Source organism: Thunnus albacares, chromosome 20, assembly GCF_914725855.1.
Source record: "Thunnus albacares chromosome 20, fThuAlb1.1, whole genome shotgun sequence".
In the NCBI taxonomy this organism is placed as follows: Eukaryota; Metazoa; Chordata; class Actinopteri; order Scombriformes; family Scombridae; genus Thunnus; species Thunnus albacares.
This window is the reverse complement of record NC_058125.1, coordinates 20669808-20684774: the sequence shown is the minus strand read 5'-3', so window position 1 is coordinate 20684774 and position 14967 is coordinate 20669808. Positions and strand designations below refer to the sequence as shown.

The window sequence follows — 14967 nt, the reverse complement described above, 5'->3', positions numbered from 1 at the left end:
ATTCGGGGTAATGGGACAGAGGCAAGTGCTGCAAATTCACTTCTCCACCCAAATTGATTCTCTTTCTCTCTCTCTGAAATTAGTTCACAGCAGCTTTTATTACCAAACATGTGAATCCCAAGGGCGATGACATAGATATGGTATCAAAGCCAAGTTTTCCACCCACAGAGAGTGATAACAATCTCTCAGTCCAAGAATTCCTATTATTGACTCACAATGACAACATAAGAAATCAAACAGACCAAAACCTTTTAAACTTGTAATATAACGACAGTTTAGTAACAGCTGGGCCCAATCTCTTTCAGATGGCGATGGCCTGGGCATCAGTATCATCGGGATGGGTGCAGGAGCAGACATGGGTCTGGAGAAGCTGGGCATTTTTGTTAAGACGGTCACAGATGGAGGAGCAGCACATAGGGATGGCAGGTATGTTAACTTACTCACTTTGTATTATCCTGATTCCTCAATTAGTACACATTCTTAACAACTGAAATGCTCGCTTTAAACTTCCTGTCAAACTGAGAAACTCCTTAAGACATTTCCTTTAAACTATGTGTTAGCTGGGTAGTTGTTGGTTTATTTCCAGGAGTGGATGCGTTATTGATGTAGCTTTTTTTATGTCTGACAACTGCAAATACTGCAGGTCTTGTTGCCAAGAATGTGGGCTTATGTATAAAGATGAAAGCCAAAGACTACAGCTGAGCTATTTCTGTAGATCCTAAACTTCCTCTCCCTAAACTGTCTCTTCCAGGATCCAGGTGAACGATCTGATTGTGGAGGTGGATGGGACCAGTTTGGTGGGAGTCACCCAGAGCTTTGCTGCCTCCGTACTCAGGAACACCTCAGGAACCGTCAAGTAAGAGTCACTCTGAATAGTCGTGATTTTACCACAATGACATTGACTTTTACATCAAGAAGCACAAATCATCCGAACACTAGCGTGGGTTTTATTAGCCTCACTAGAGTCATGGTTCTAGGGATGTCAGTGTTGGACTGTGGGTCTGTTGGTCCACCAGTTTCATCCAAATTGAACAAGACTGATTATTATGACACTTTGTGCATTTGTGGTTCCCAGAGGATGAAGCCTTTTGAATGTGATGATTCCCTGACTTTTCCTCTTGTGCCACCATGAGGTTGACATTATTTTCTAGTAAAGTGTCTCAAAACTATTGGATGGATTGCCATAAAATTTGTTACAGATATCCATATTCCCCCTCAGGATCAACTGCAACAGTTTTGGTAATCCCTTAAATTTTAATCTAGCATTTTTGTTTCTAATTTTTTAATTCTTTTGACCACTATTAGGTCAAAATGTCAGTTTGTTCACCACTTCCGTTTCAGCTGTACTCTGTGTGCTATTTAGCATGTGCTAGAGTATTGCCACACTAAACTAAGATGAGGAACAGGGTAAACATTACCTGCTAAACCTCAGCATATTAACATTGTCAATGTGAGAATATTAGCACACTAACTTCAGCATTTAGCTCAGAGCACTCAACTACAGCTTCACTATTGTGGCTTTAGACTTGTTACTTAAGTAGACATTTAGTTTCACACTTACTATTTTGTAGTTCCCTCAGGCTTGCTACATGCCTTAGTGACCAAGTTTTGTTTCTCTTTGTTGCCATAGCTCACTACGACATCCAGCATTCTTGCTTGAAGAGATAGTTTCCTCTTTATACATACCCCCAGCCAGTCTTACACGCAGGACTGACTTCTACCACATCCTGCTCATTCAGATCACCAGACTTTAGATGTATATCTTAAGTCTCACAGGGTCATGATTATACCCTTCTGTATTGAAAAGCTCCTTTTGGAGACACATCCTGAATCAGGTCCAAAGATTCCAACAACAGCCACAGAAAACATGGTTATCAGGAACGAATACAGTTTGCATCAAAAGTACCATTTTTGAAATGCCAGAGGGTTATTTGTAGCCTGACTCTATCACATTTTTGGTGGAGCTGACTGCTCCCTATGTGCTCCTTTGTCATCTTAGCTCATTCATAATTCAGGGTTTAGTGGTCAGTGTTGTTGGGGTAATTGTTAGTGTTGTGTGACTTGTGAAGATCAGAGACCTCCATAGATAGCTCATACATTATGGATCTGCTCTAGAGATGGAGCAGGGCACTAGAGCTCAGATCTATTCATGAAAAACGATAGCCAAACAAATAGACTGGGGCAGGAAGTGTGTTTAAGAACATTTAATTACCCGTTAGCGCCGCAGAAATTGAAAGGCTTCAGTGCCAGGCCTAGTATCTGTCTGTGGCTGCATCATAATTCACTGTAGCTTTCACTGTTTACTGTTTACATGGTTACTTTAATTGGCCAGAGATTGGAGAGCCTTAATCAGGAAACATATAGCCTCTATAATAAACCGTACAATGAGCTAAAAGAGAGCCAGAGTTGAGGATTTGATTTTAATCACAGAAGAGGACAACTCCATAGAGACCGCCTTTGTTCATCTAAACAGGAAGCCATTTTCTGTCATCAGAGAGCCAGTACATTCCTCACTGCATCAGTACATTACACCATACCTTATGGAGGCGGTGTTCATGATCCTCAGCGGTCAAGAGAAAGAAAGGGCCGTCATGTATTATTTAGCATGCACATACAGTATCATACCATATCTCAAATCAGGGCCTATGTCAGTTCACTTGTTGTTGTTTCAATCCTGACTGCTGATTGTCAAAATGCAGGTTCGTTATCGGGCGAGAGAAGCCGGGTGAACAGAGCGAAGTGGCCCAGCTCATCCAGCAGACCCTGGAGCAGGAACGCTGGCAGAGAGAGATGATGGAGCAGCGCTACAATCAGTACATGGATGAACAAGAGGTCAGTCTTCATGTTGAGGGCTGATTTTTAAAAGATGACTGACACATCTGGTGTAGCATCCACTGTTAGCTGACAAGACTGGTTGGTTTGTCATTCTCAAGTCAGTGTTGGTGCAATGTCTGCACGTGCACAGTGCAGAAGTGAGGGTACAATGCTTACTAATCCATTTCCCTTCCTCCCCTCCCCCTCCACTTACATGCACACACACTACTGTGACAACAGTTTTAAGAACTAAATGGAATATTTTGGCTAAGACCTTTTGAAATTGTTTCAAGTAAAATAAAAAAGAATAAAACACATTTTCAACATTTATTGAAATTTCAAGTAAGAATACAAAAAACGCTGCTTGACAACAGAATAAAGGCATCACTCAATAGCTTTAAAGTTTTTATAACCCTTTCAACCTTTAAATGGTTGAGGCACCTTTAAATGAGAAACAAGGCTTTTTGCAATAACTGTCCCCATGTAACCTTGGTTCCTCTTTAGAATTATGAAATTTATCCCAGTGCCATCGTGAACGGAAGTGACCCTCTCTGGTTGGGCAGAGTTGTAGCTTCTGGCTAAAAGCCACATTGTTGTATTCATCATCTAGTATCAGCATGATCAAACGATAAGCTCAGCTCTAAAATGGGGACAAATCAGGATGACTCAGATGTTGTTGCCTTCGGATGCCCTTTGCATCGTTAATCTTTGTTTCAGATTGTCTCTCTGTTTTAGCTTTTACAGAGACTGCCTTTGAGTTCCATTACTAAAATAACAGAGAGGAAGTTGCCCCATTCATACAGGGGTGAGAGTGGGTGGTTCTTGAAAAGCATTAGGTTGTATAATGGAAAATGAATAGTCTGCTCTATTGAGCTTTGCACCACCTAGTGGCCATTTGGTGTCACAGCACAGAAATGTGGGCACCAAATAAATAGACTATTGCACCTTGTTTTCCTATTTTCTTTGCCATTTAATCCAAACATTCAAGAATAAATGTAAAGAAATTTTATTTTTTCTCTTAGAAATCTCCAAATTCAAGTAAGGTTACTTCCTGAAAAACAGTATCTCGTGTATCAGAAGGGTAAACCATAACAAACAATATAGATGTTTCCTAAATTCAGCTTCCTCTACCTTACTGATAGTAGTTTGCCCTTTTTAATGATCTCTCAACACATTATTTCCTGCTGCAACAGCTGGACTCAACAAGAAATCAAAAAATGATATATTATGTATAATATATAAGGAAGCAAGATGTGACTTTAAAGGGTTGGTCCACCTAAATAAAAAACAAAACATATTTCCTCACTTATCTGTAGTAAGCTCTGGTATTTAGCCATGCAGATAGTTTCATCTTTATGTGCCTGTGTTTTGAGTTATCAATTTTGAATATTTCTGTTCCCACTCCACAAAAATTGAGTAATTTTATTATGATACACAGAACTAAGAAAAGTTATGTATACTTAATCAAAACATAATCAGCAATCTGTCTTACCAGAAACACACCATCACTCTGTATAATCAGAAAAAAAATAGTTCCTATGAGTTTAGAGGAAATGTTTTTATTGTAATTTGGGTGAACTGGCCCTTTAAACTTTATGTAATTATTTCTGGCTGTGAATGGGTTCCTAACCTTAACCTCAACCGTGCAGGGAGGAGAATATGGCACAGATGAAGAAGAGGACGAGGACGAGGATGTCAGTCCGCCGTATCCCAGCGCCATCGAGGTGTTTGACTTGGCAGAGAACGAGGACATGTCGCCTCTGGAGACGGACCCTGAGAAACTGGCCCATAAATACAAAGAGGTGAGCAGTCATCTCCTTAATTGGAGCATTTCCTCTGTAATCACAGTTTATTTCCTCTGATGTGTCTAATATTAACATCTGTGTTTAAAATTGTCATCTCTCTTTCCCATAAAGCTCCAAATAAAGCATGCTGTGACCCAGGCTGAAATCCAGCAGCTGAAAAGAAAGGTAAGTGTGAAAGGTGTGTGCTCTGGGACAAATGAAACTTAATCATCCAGAGCAGGATTTTTGTTTTCTGCTGGCTGTAATTGAAACAAATGCTTCCATCTATTTTTTCCAGCTGCACCACGCAGAGCAGGAGAAGCAGCGCTGGCGTATGGATAAGGCCCAGCTGGAACAGACCCTGCAGGAGAACAAGGAGCGTATGGAGAAACTGGAGGGATACTGGATGGAGGCTCAGAGCCTGTGCCAGGCTGTGGACGAGCACCTGAAGGAGACACAGGCCCAGTATCAGGCCCTGGAGCGCAAGTACAGCAAAGCCAAACGCCTGATCAAGGAGTATCAGCAGAAGTAAGACAGCTTGACCACACATACAAGCTAAATGAGTTATGCCATGTATTACATGTGAGCTAAACAGCGCCGACTCTGATCTGATTCCTTCTACAGGGAGATTGAATACCTGAAGAAGGAGACCCAGCGTTGTGCACAAGTTGGAGCTGAAGCCTCCCTTCTGAAAGAGGAGTCTGGTCAACTTCAAGAGCAGGTATGGGAAGTTTCTTTGCTAGAGCTTGAACATTGTCAGTGGACCCATCCATTAACAATTAATATGCTTTGAATATCATGCATATACTTTAAGGATGTAGCTGTTGATTTTCTATATATTTCTTATTGTCAACAATAAGAAATATGCAGAGCCAAACCAACAATGAACTCATCCTACTTACAAGTATCGTGTGTACATCTGTAGACTTCTTTTGTTGTCCAAAAACTATTAAAAACATGTCAATGAGTCAATAGTAGGTCTGAATGGTGTCATGCTGACAACATTTATGGGTTTTAATAAAGTAAGTAAAAGTGAGTACAAGCCCTTTTCTCTGAGTACATTTTCATTAAATGGTAAATTAGATTTACAAATGGATAACTGGCTAAATCTAAAGGTATCACTGAGGAAATGTATCCTAGATCTTTACACATTTACACCTGTTTTCATGACAAACATCGTATTAATGGTATTGTTATGAAATTATATATGATTTTATATATATATTCTCAAAAATATGTGCACAATTCTAAGTTTAGATTGATATTTATGGGGTCCTTGACCAAAAACTCTTTCATCATGTAACATCTAATAATCATTTTTATTCAAATGATATTTCTTAAACATTCTTACATTGCAGTTTACCAATATAAAGTAAAACAGGTACTGAAGGTGCATGTGTCACAGCATACTTTCCGTCTTGATTTGGTTTTGCACACTGAATCCACAATGTTCCATCTCTTTGAGAGCATTGACCGTCATGTACTGTTACTCTCCGTTTCCTGTTTTGCCCTTTTTCAAACGTTCCCAAAGATATGTGAGTGTGGAGGGCGAGCTGTTAAAAGTCAGCACTCTGCTTCGGACGGGCAGGCCTGGGATGACTTTGATGTATGTTTAGGGGTCAGTGTTCTGCTGGAAAATGAACTACTGTCTTCCTCTAAGCCGGGATAGACGACAGGCTGTGCAGAGCTTTTCTTTGGTGTAGTTGATCCTCTGCGAGTCAGCACCTCGTACAGTAATCTCTTTGTCTAAGCTCTCTGCCTGCAGCTGTAAAAATCACCTGTAAACAAGACTTCCTTCCAATTTGAGGCTTGGCTAATGTTCATTTCACACTCTTGAGAGCAATTTGATCCAAAGCTGCTTCAGTAAGATGCCCTGAGATTAGATGAGATATAATCAAGTGAAAGCTCCGGCACTAAGGCCGCATTTACACTGCATGTCTTGATGCCCAATTCTGATTTTCTGCCTATATCTGACTTTTCTGACCACCTGTTTACATCTAATTTTACAAGTGACTGATATCCGATACCTGTCTTTACACTAGCTTAACACTTAAAACAACCAGTTAAAACAACAGTTTGTCTTTGTTTTTTTCAGCGGACGCTAGTTGTGCCAGCTGTGCACGTGAAAATAACGTTATACGTCATTAAAATGTGAAAAAGTGTAAGATGGTCGCATTTTCAATGATGTGTGAATTGCAATGACATGAAAAACCCAATCTGTCCGTTAAGATGACAGTCGCATTGGCAGATACCCGATTACCATCAGATTTATTTCCACATATGATTGAGGCCCAATTCCATGTGCTTTTTTTCCCAAATCCGATCTGTGCCACATATGATCAAAAAACTCGGAATTGGGTCACTAGTACCAGGCAGTGTAAATGCGGCCTTAGACGTTTGGACCCCCACTGTGTATACTGTTCACACCAGGCACAAAAGCAGCGTAATGTAGTCATTGTCATAACTGCACTTCACTCTCTTCTTCCTCTTCTTCTTCTTCTCTAGGTGGCTGACCTGGAGTGCCGGGTCGAGGAGCTGAAATCTGAACCTTTATAAAAAAGCCCCCCCCCCCCCCCCCCCCGTTATGTATCTCAGAAATCCGAACTCGACTAGATGAAGGAGAAGATAGTGTTATTGTTCTTGCGATGAACTGCAGGGTATTTCTTGTCTGGAACACGAGCTTGGTTTCTGGTCGCATACTGTATGTCCTCAGGCTTTGTATTTCAGCCACTTAACCCCCTTTTAACCATGTTTTTCTGTTAACATTTACTAGAACGTGAAGAACAGTTTTATCACCACAAATACAGACTCTGTTGAGCTCTAAATGTACTGTTCCTTTTTTTTTTTTTTCATTTTCAGAGTTCAGTATTTAATCCCTTAATTTGTGGTTTTGTGACAGACCAGGCTGTTGCTTTTAATTGCCAAAAAACAAAATTCCTTTCTTTCTTTTGCCTAGTTTTGTGACCTTTTTATTTTCTGAGTTTGTACAGATGTGATAATGTGTGGTTTAACAATCAGTTTGGTTTGTAAAAATTTTTAATATGTGTATAACATTTAACATAATATAAACTAATGAGATTGAGGGTTTGTTGTATATTTTATGTGATGAAGATGAAAAAGGACGGATTGCACTGAAGAAGACATCAACGAGGTGCTTCACTGGAACGGAGGAAGAAACGGGAACGTCTTCAAAATTGTACAAACAGTAACCCAACCTTTGTAGGGGTCTTGTCACTTAACCTTGGGAACCACCTGCTGCCTACCTTTCAGAAGTGTTAGTGTATTTTTTACACAGACTCGTTAACGAGCGACCAATCCTCCGGTTTCAACCCCTCACTTACTTTCAAGAAGGACCACAGAAACAAGCCTCCACAACTGCTGTGCCACAAATACAAACGGATCTCTCTTCTTTTTTTCTTTCCCCCCCCTCAAAATGGATGTTGTTAAGGACTTGTGTAACTGGTATTAGTTAGGACTACTGATATAAGAACCATTACTGGACTGGGCTTGTTAAAGAAGCCATTACCAGCAGCAAAGTTATAGATTTGAAAAGCTTGTGTCTCTAACCAGCAGCTGCACTTGACACCGCTGTGTGTAGCACATGGAAAACACTGCCAGGTTTATTCCTGTTTCAATTTCCGCACAGTTTAAATGAAATTGAGTCTACTTGTGTCAACTGTCATACCAGTATGTTTGTATAGTTCAGGTAAGACTGAAATATTTTAATTTTACTTAATATTTATAATATAGTCAAGGTGGACATATGAGCTAACAAGGACAAAAACTGACAAAAGCAATGTTCAATAGACAAAGTTATACTGTGTCATGTAAAAAAGATGTAGATCTGGAGGACTACAAAAACAAAATTAAGATTAATGAATTGAAAAAAAAAACAGGCATGGTTATGAGTATTTTCATAATATTAAGGCTTGTACAGTGCACATGCTTTGCATTGTATGTTTTGTGGAATAAATGGTCAACAGTGATGGTCAAGTATGTTGTTTTTATTTCAAAGCAAGTTGACATTAAGACAAACTGCAGTAAGTGTTTTTGTGACTTTGGTGTCTTCTTTTACATTTTTTTTAATTGCAGGAAATCAATTTCATGTGTTGATGATTTTAAACAAAAATGAAATTTACTAGATATGAATTGCTTTAGCTTTAAATAAACTTGAGTATAACTGAAAATAGTGTTATGTACAAGACATTTTAAAAAAATTCTCTGCAACTCTCTAAGAGCAAAACTGTGAAGCACTTGACCGCTGAGTGCAAATCAGTTTACATTGGCAACAATCTTCTTCCAAAGTCTTAGAAGTGTCGTCTGACTACAAGTGCATCTTCTGATGGTGTCTCCTGAGGTGATAGTTTCGGGAAAAGCTCTTCCCGCACTGGGTGCATTTGAACATTCTCTGTCCCTGGTGGAGCATTTGGTGAGCTTTGAGACTCTGCGGGCGACTGAAGCTTTTACAGCACTCGGGGCAGCTGTACGGCCTCACTCCCGTGTGCTTCCTCTCGTGTCTCTTCAGGTCTCCCGACTGCCGGAAGCTCTCCCCGCAGTGGGTGCACAGGTACGGCTTCTCCCCGGTGTGAGTTCTTAGATGCACGTTGAGCTGGCCGGTGTAGGAGAAGCTTTTGCTGCAGTGAGGGCAGTTGTACGGCTTCTCGCCCGTGTGAATGCGCTGATGTTGCTTGAGGCTGTAGTGGTTTGCGAAGCCCTTTCCACAGTCAGTGCACAAGTAGAGCACCTTTACTTGCTGGAAGCATATGTGAGTTTTGAAAGCTTTGGCATTCACGCAGCTCTTCCCACAATGAGGGCATATATATTCCTTTTCACCCTCCTCCTCCTCCTCCTCTTCCTCCTCCTCCATCTTATCCATTAGGCTGTCTGAATCGCAGTGTGACAGGTACTCAACCGGGTGGTGTCTCCTGATGTGTTTAACAAGGTAGCTCTTCATAGTGAAGGAGAACTGACAGAACGAGCACGGGAAAAGCTCAGACGTGCAGTGATACTTCATACAAGTGTTGCTCTTCTGATGCTGTTTAAGGTTCCCGCCTGTAGAGAAGACCTTTCCACAGCGGTCACAGGTGTAAGATTTTCCATTTACATGTACCGTCTGCTCGTGTCTCTTCAGGAAGCCAGACTTATGAAAGGTTGCCCCGCACTGACCGCACTTGTGCTGTCTCAGAGCACACTTATGTGCTTTGAGATCGTCTGGGTTTCCGTACGTTCGTTTACAATGATTACAACTGAACCATTTGTATTTTTTTAACTTTCCGTTTCTGACACCGGCTGTTTCCGTTTCACTGCACTTCTCCTCAGTCTGAGCCGTGCCGGTTAACGGCTTCTTGCAGATGGTTGACCTTCGTTTTGGAGCTATGAGCTTTGTTATGGCGGATATTTTAGATCTAGCTCCGAGTCGCTGAGGCCTCTGAGAGGGAAGTTTTTGGATAGACTCAACTGTTTCAGCCACTGAGGGTTGTGGACTGAAGTCAGGGTCATGGCTCTGATCATCACCTGTAGGCACTGGATCGTCCTCTTGAGTCTCCTCTGAGTGAGTCTCGCTTATGTGTTCCTGAAGCGTGTCCACTGAAGAAAAAGTCAGTGAGCACTCCGCACAGCTAAACGGCATAGTGTGAGATTCCTCCTCAGCCTGGTTTACTTCTTCTCTCCCTTTGCTTTGTTTCTGGTGACGCCGCAGGTGCCTGGTCAGGTCGTTGTACTGGCCAAAGCACTTCTGACACACAGTGCAGACGTACGGACGAAACTTGTCATGGACCATCGCTTTATGCTTTTTGAGGGACGCTTCGTATATGAAGCTCTTTCCGCAGTCTGAACAATTGTTGGACTGTTCATCCAACTCCTGGGATGTTTCTGCCTCTCCTGCAGAAGTATTCTCTGTCTCAGTTGCATCCTTGGCTTCTTCTACGTTCTCGCTCGCATTCATTCCCTTTGTTTGAATCACTTCCTCAGCTGCTGTATTAGAAAGCTCCGACTCTGATGTCAAGCTCTCTTTCCCTTCAGTGAGGATTTCGCTCTGTTTAGGCACCTCTTTTATCACAACCTGCTTTCTGTGGATTAGCTGGTGTCTGATTAAGCCGGACGCCTGGCTAAAACTTCGCCTGCACTGCGGGCAGCAGTAGGGGCGCTTGTTTGAGTGGACACAAAGCTTGTGCCTCTTGAGGTGAGGTAATTGCTTGAAAGTCTTCCCACAATCAGAACATGTTTTGGACTCCACGGGATCCACAGATAACACCACTGGGGAATCTGCAGAGTCAGCATTTGAAGCAGGATTTTCAGGTTCAACTGCTTCAACGACTGGCGTTGTACAGTCCGCTTTTGGTTGTGTGTGGAAGTTTTCTGTGTGTCGCTGGAGGAAGGCTTCTGTAGTGAAGGACAGCTGACAGTGGGAGCACGGGAAGATCTGAGATGTCGCAGTTGAATTACTCTCTACAAATGAGAAGAGAGGAGAAAAATTTACGTTACACTTCATGGTGAAAGAATCATCCTGGCAACTGGAAAATAAATCAATAAAAAAGGACTTCATGACTTGTTGAACAACCAATACATAAAACGGCCTTCCATATCATGTTCTCAGTCATAGGGTAGTAAAGGTACCTGCTGCATTCAACTTCATAACCCACATCTGGTTCCAAGCTTCACTAAAACGGGCCAGAAGTTTGCTGCTGGGCCCCACCAGCAGCTCATCTCCGGGGTGTATGGTGCGACAGCAGTGAAAAAGGATGCTACCTTTGTACTGGACCGCTAGCAAGTTCGTCTCGTCTTTATTACGAGCACAGTTGACGTACCTGTGTAAGAAAGAAGAAGGTAAGAAAAATAATAAACCCAATGAGGTTAAATAAGAAAATCATTTCTTGTATGGAAAATAGAGGCTAGGCACAAAACTGGGTCTTGGTTGGGGTTGATTGTGCGACCTTGATGTGCCTTCATATCAGGCATTCAAGCATCACATTAAGAAATGTTTCACGGGGAATGTAACTGTTTTTAATAGTCAAGTTTTATCTAGTTTATATCTCAGATCCTGTTTTGTTGAGTTTGATCTAATTGCTGTAAATTAATGTGTTTAAATGTAAGTTTATGACACTTATTTATGCTGCCATTTTGGCCAGGTCTCCCATAATGTATCTCAAGAGACTTCCTGGTTAAATAAAAGTTAAATACACGCATGTGTGACTGTTTACCTTTCTATTTTCAGTCACTTGGATACAGTGGCTTTATGTGACAGCAGACACTAATTCTTGCCTAGAAAACTGAAGGCAAACCTTCCAGGAAATAGATGAAGTGATCTACCTTTTGTGGGCCCTGTAGTTGCCAAATTCAGTTTTATATGTGCTGTTATCTCATTGTAATTCTCCATGTTAATGCTCTGTCCTGGCACTATTACACAGCCAGTAATCCAAATGGGGATTTCTTAATGAACAGCCCTGCCCTAAGGTTTCTTTTCTAGTAAACAGACACAGTTGCAATTATAAAACTCATTACATTACCTCATCCAGTTAGAGAGTGATTCTCTGGCAGCATCGATGTACTCAAACTCATCCTTTCCTTTGTAAATCTGCAGAAAATTAAAGTAGTTGAGATGTTATGTCACATTTGTCATTTTAACGTTTCATTTTTAAAGGATAGGTTCACAGTTTTTCAAATCTGCCTTATAACAACAGTTAGTTGCCCATATGAACAGTGAAAGAGGTTTTCCTCGCTGTAATCATTCCTCCTGTTCATACTGGCTGTTAAAAGATCCCCTTCAAATGGCTTTCAATGTAAGTGATGGAAGTTTATCTTAAGCTTAAATGAGGCTTCAGCAGTCTGAGTTAGTCATATCAAATGGATATCTGCCACAACTACAGTCTTTTCAGCATCAAATTTCCTCGGACTGTTTCACTGTTGAGCTAAGTTGGAAGTATACTAACATAAAGAGGGACTTTGGCACTAAAAAGAATGTAACATTGAAAGATATCTACTTGATTTAACTAATTTGGACAACTGAACTTCATATTAGCTTCAGATAAACTTTGCACAGAAGGAGGGTTTTGGATTTTGTCCCCCATCACTTGGCCCATCAATGGCCAGTTTTAAGAAAGACTTGAAAAACTGCGAACCCATCCTTTAACTGTCTGAGCTCACCTCCCAAGAGAAGTCACTCGCCATAGCCTTTTCCCTTGTTGTCTCTTCCCCCTCGAAAGGTCCAAAATGCATGCCGGGAGACACATCTGGTCCATGATTTATGACCCCAACTCCTGCATTGGGAATACTAGATCTGCCTATCATCAGGCCGTAGGGCAGAGTGAGGAGGGCCCTCTGGGGGACACCCATGCTCGTTGGAAAGTCAAGAACAAAAGATGGGCCACTGATATTGGCAGGATCATTCTGCTCTTGGAAGAGAGTCAGACACTCCTCACAATCTAGAAAATATAAAACAGAAGCACACAGTATTTAGGTTTATGCGTTTCTGTATACACTACTTATCATCTAACGCATATGGATATCATTACAATGCACACTAATATCTGATTAATTACCACATATGAAATGGTACATTTAAACATCATATTCTGTCTGATATTATATTTCTTTAGTTTTCTGTCTGCAGTAGTTTGTGGCACTACAAGTTTTCCAAGATAATGTGGAAACTTTGTATCAGAGCTGCAACAATTAGTTGATTAATCAATCGACAGAAAACTAAACCTGTTTTTGATTAATTGTTTTTAAATTCTCTGGTTCCAGCGTGTGAAAAATGAATATAATATAAAACAAACTTACTTTCTGGTTTATTTACTCCTCATCAATCGTAAACATTTTATAGACCAAACAATTAATCAAGAAAATAATCAACAGATTAACTGATAATGAAAATAATCATTAGTTGCAGCCCTACTTTGTATTAACAGAAACAGTTTTTGGTTGCTAAAATCCTCCCTCTTGTCAATATCAACTGAGAAGAGATTATTTTATAAAGCGCAATTCTAATGTAAGAGATGCAGAACAAAACCCAGAGTCTTGTTATGTGCAAAAGCAGAAACTCATGTGAGGTTTTAGCAGACTAAGTTAGAAAAATCAAATGGGTGTTCTCTGAAAGTTACAGCCTTTTTTCCCGTTTCCTGTTTGTGTTGCTATTTTTCCACTGCAGCTCAGTGAGGAAAAACTATCTGTGGAAACAAAATGAAGTAATTTCTTACTATATCTCTGGAAGATACTCACTCGATTTGTGCAACTCAGACTGCTGAAGCCTTATATATCATTAATTTTTGCACAGAATGAGGACTATGAATTTTGTCCCCCATCTCTTACATTAGAATCACATTAGGAATCTCTTCTCGGCCAGTATAGACAGGAGGAACAGCGACCACAAACTGTTGCAGTGTGCATAAATGCATGTGAGAGTTGTTCTAGCAGGCAGGCAAACATGTGAACCTATTGTTCAAACCCAAGGATGCTGTGAATACAGCTTAAAGAAAGAGAGAAAAGACAATCCATGCTTACAGAAGCCATCACCAGCCTCTGAGTTTTCTCCCTGTCCCACAGTGTCCAGTAACTTCTGGATTGGCGTTTCTGCTGGCTCTAAAACAGGTATGACTAATAGAACAAAGACATTATTTTAGAAACTTGTGTAAAAAAAAAAAACATCTCATGCTTCCTGTTTAAAAGTCAAGTTAAAAGCAGAATGTAATGTGGAAACTTTGGGTATGGAAAACTTGTCATACCTGCAGGGGTGATGCTCTCAGGAGGTAAACACTCTTCTGTTATAACAACCTCCTCGATTGTCTCAACCCACTCCACATTGTTGTTCCTGCCCGACATGAGTGCAGCATCTGCGGAGGGTCGATAGAAGACCTATAACTTTGGTTTTTATCCTTCTGACAGCTGCTCATATAAACAAATACAAACCGCTAAGCACAACCAACGTTAGCAAGTTAACCTAGCTCGTTATAGACACTGGCGTCAGCAATTTAGCTGGCTAGCATTAGCTTAGATGTCCTATAAACGGCAAAACAATAGTCTTGATAAAATTCAGTGCAAACAGTGCTGTGAAGTTAGCCTGCTCTAGCTAATAGCACAGCATTATCTTAGCTAGACTTGAGTGTGTAACTGCTATGCGGCTATCACAGCAGCACCAGCAAGATGAGCATTACATCACAGAATAATATATTTACAGTTAACACTTTTTACATTTATATAAACTTTAGCACCTACTCGAATCACTACGGCTATATTCTTCGGACTCTTTCGCTAACTGCCGTAGCAAACTAGTGTTTTTGCTGTTAACATGATCTCAGACTAGAAACTAAATTGTCCGAAAACGAGGCTTCCCCGGAAGTAAATAGGTGCCGCTTTCAACATAAGGGTGCTCATT

General features: G+C 40.8%; 2 protein-coding genes across 2 annotated transcripts in view; one reads left to right on the top strand and one right to left on the bottom strand.

The window, feature by feature from the left end:
• Positions 1 to 8584, top strand: part of LOC122971300 (neurabin-2-like) — a 23964-nt gene extending 15380 nt beyond the window's left edge. The window contains exons 4-11 of the mRNA XM_044337884.1: positions 306 to 426; positions 752 to 856; positions 2700 to 2832; positions 4464 to 4616; positions 4731 to 4784; positions 4897 to 5126; positions 5223 to 5319; positions 7104 to 8584. Of these exons, the coding sequence (XP_044193819.1) occupies positions 306 to 426; positions 752 to 856; positions 2700 to 2832; positions 4464 to 4616; positions 4731 to 4784; positions 4897 to 5126; positions 5223 to 5319; positions 7104 to 7154 (944 nt within the window). The 3' untranslated portion in view covers positions 7155 to 8584. The remainder of the gene's footprint in view (positions 1 to 305; positions 427 to 751; positions 857 to 2699; positions 2833 to 4463; positions 4617 to 4730; positions 4785 to 4896; positions 5127 to 5222; positions 5320 to 7103) is intronic.
• On the bottom strand, positions 8582 to 14967 carry prdm9 (PR domain containing 9). Its single transcript, XM_044337882.1, has 7 exons — positions 14808 to 14967; positions 14318 to 14425; positions 14097 to 14189; positions 12741 to 13018; positions 12104 to 12171; positions 11214 to 11404; positions 8582 to 11045 (listed from the first exon to the last, which is right to left on the bottom strand). The coding sequence occupies exons 2-7, from the start codon at positions 14412 to 14414 to the stop codon at positions 8923 to 8925; spliced, it is 2850 nt and encodes a 949-aa protein (XP_044193817.1). The 5' UTR covers positions 14415 to 14425; positions 14808 to 14967; the 3' UTR covers positions 8582 to 8922.

Coding starts and splice junctions, on each gene's coding strand:
- prdm9 (XM_044337882.1), bottom strand. CDS start 14,414: ATGTCGGGCAGGAACAACAATGTGGAGTGGGTTGAGACAATCGAGGAG. Junction 14,190..14,317: donor TGAGAGCATCACCCCTGCAG/GTATGACAAGTT, acceptor TTGTTCTATTAG/TCATACCTGTTTTAGAGCCA. Junction 11,405..12,103: donor TCACTCTCTAACTGGATGAG/GTAATGTAATGA, acceptor TTTCTTACACAG/GTACGTCAACTGTGCTCGTA.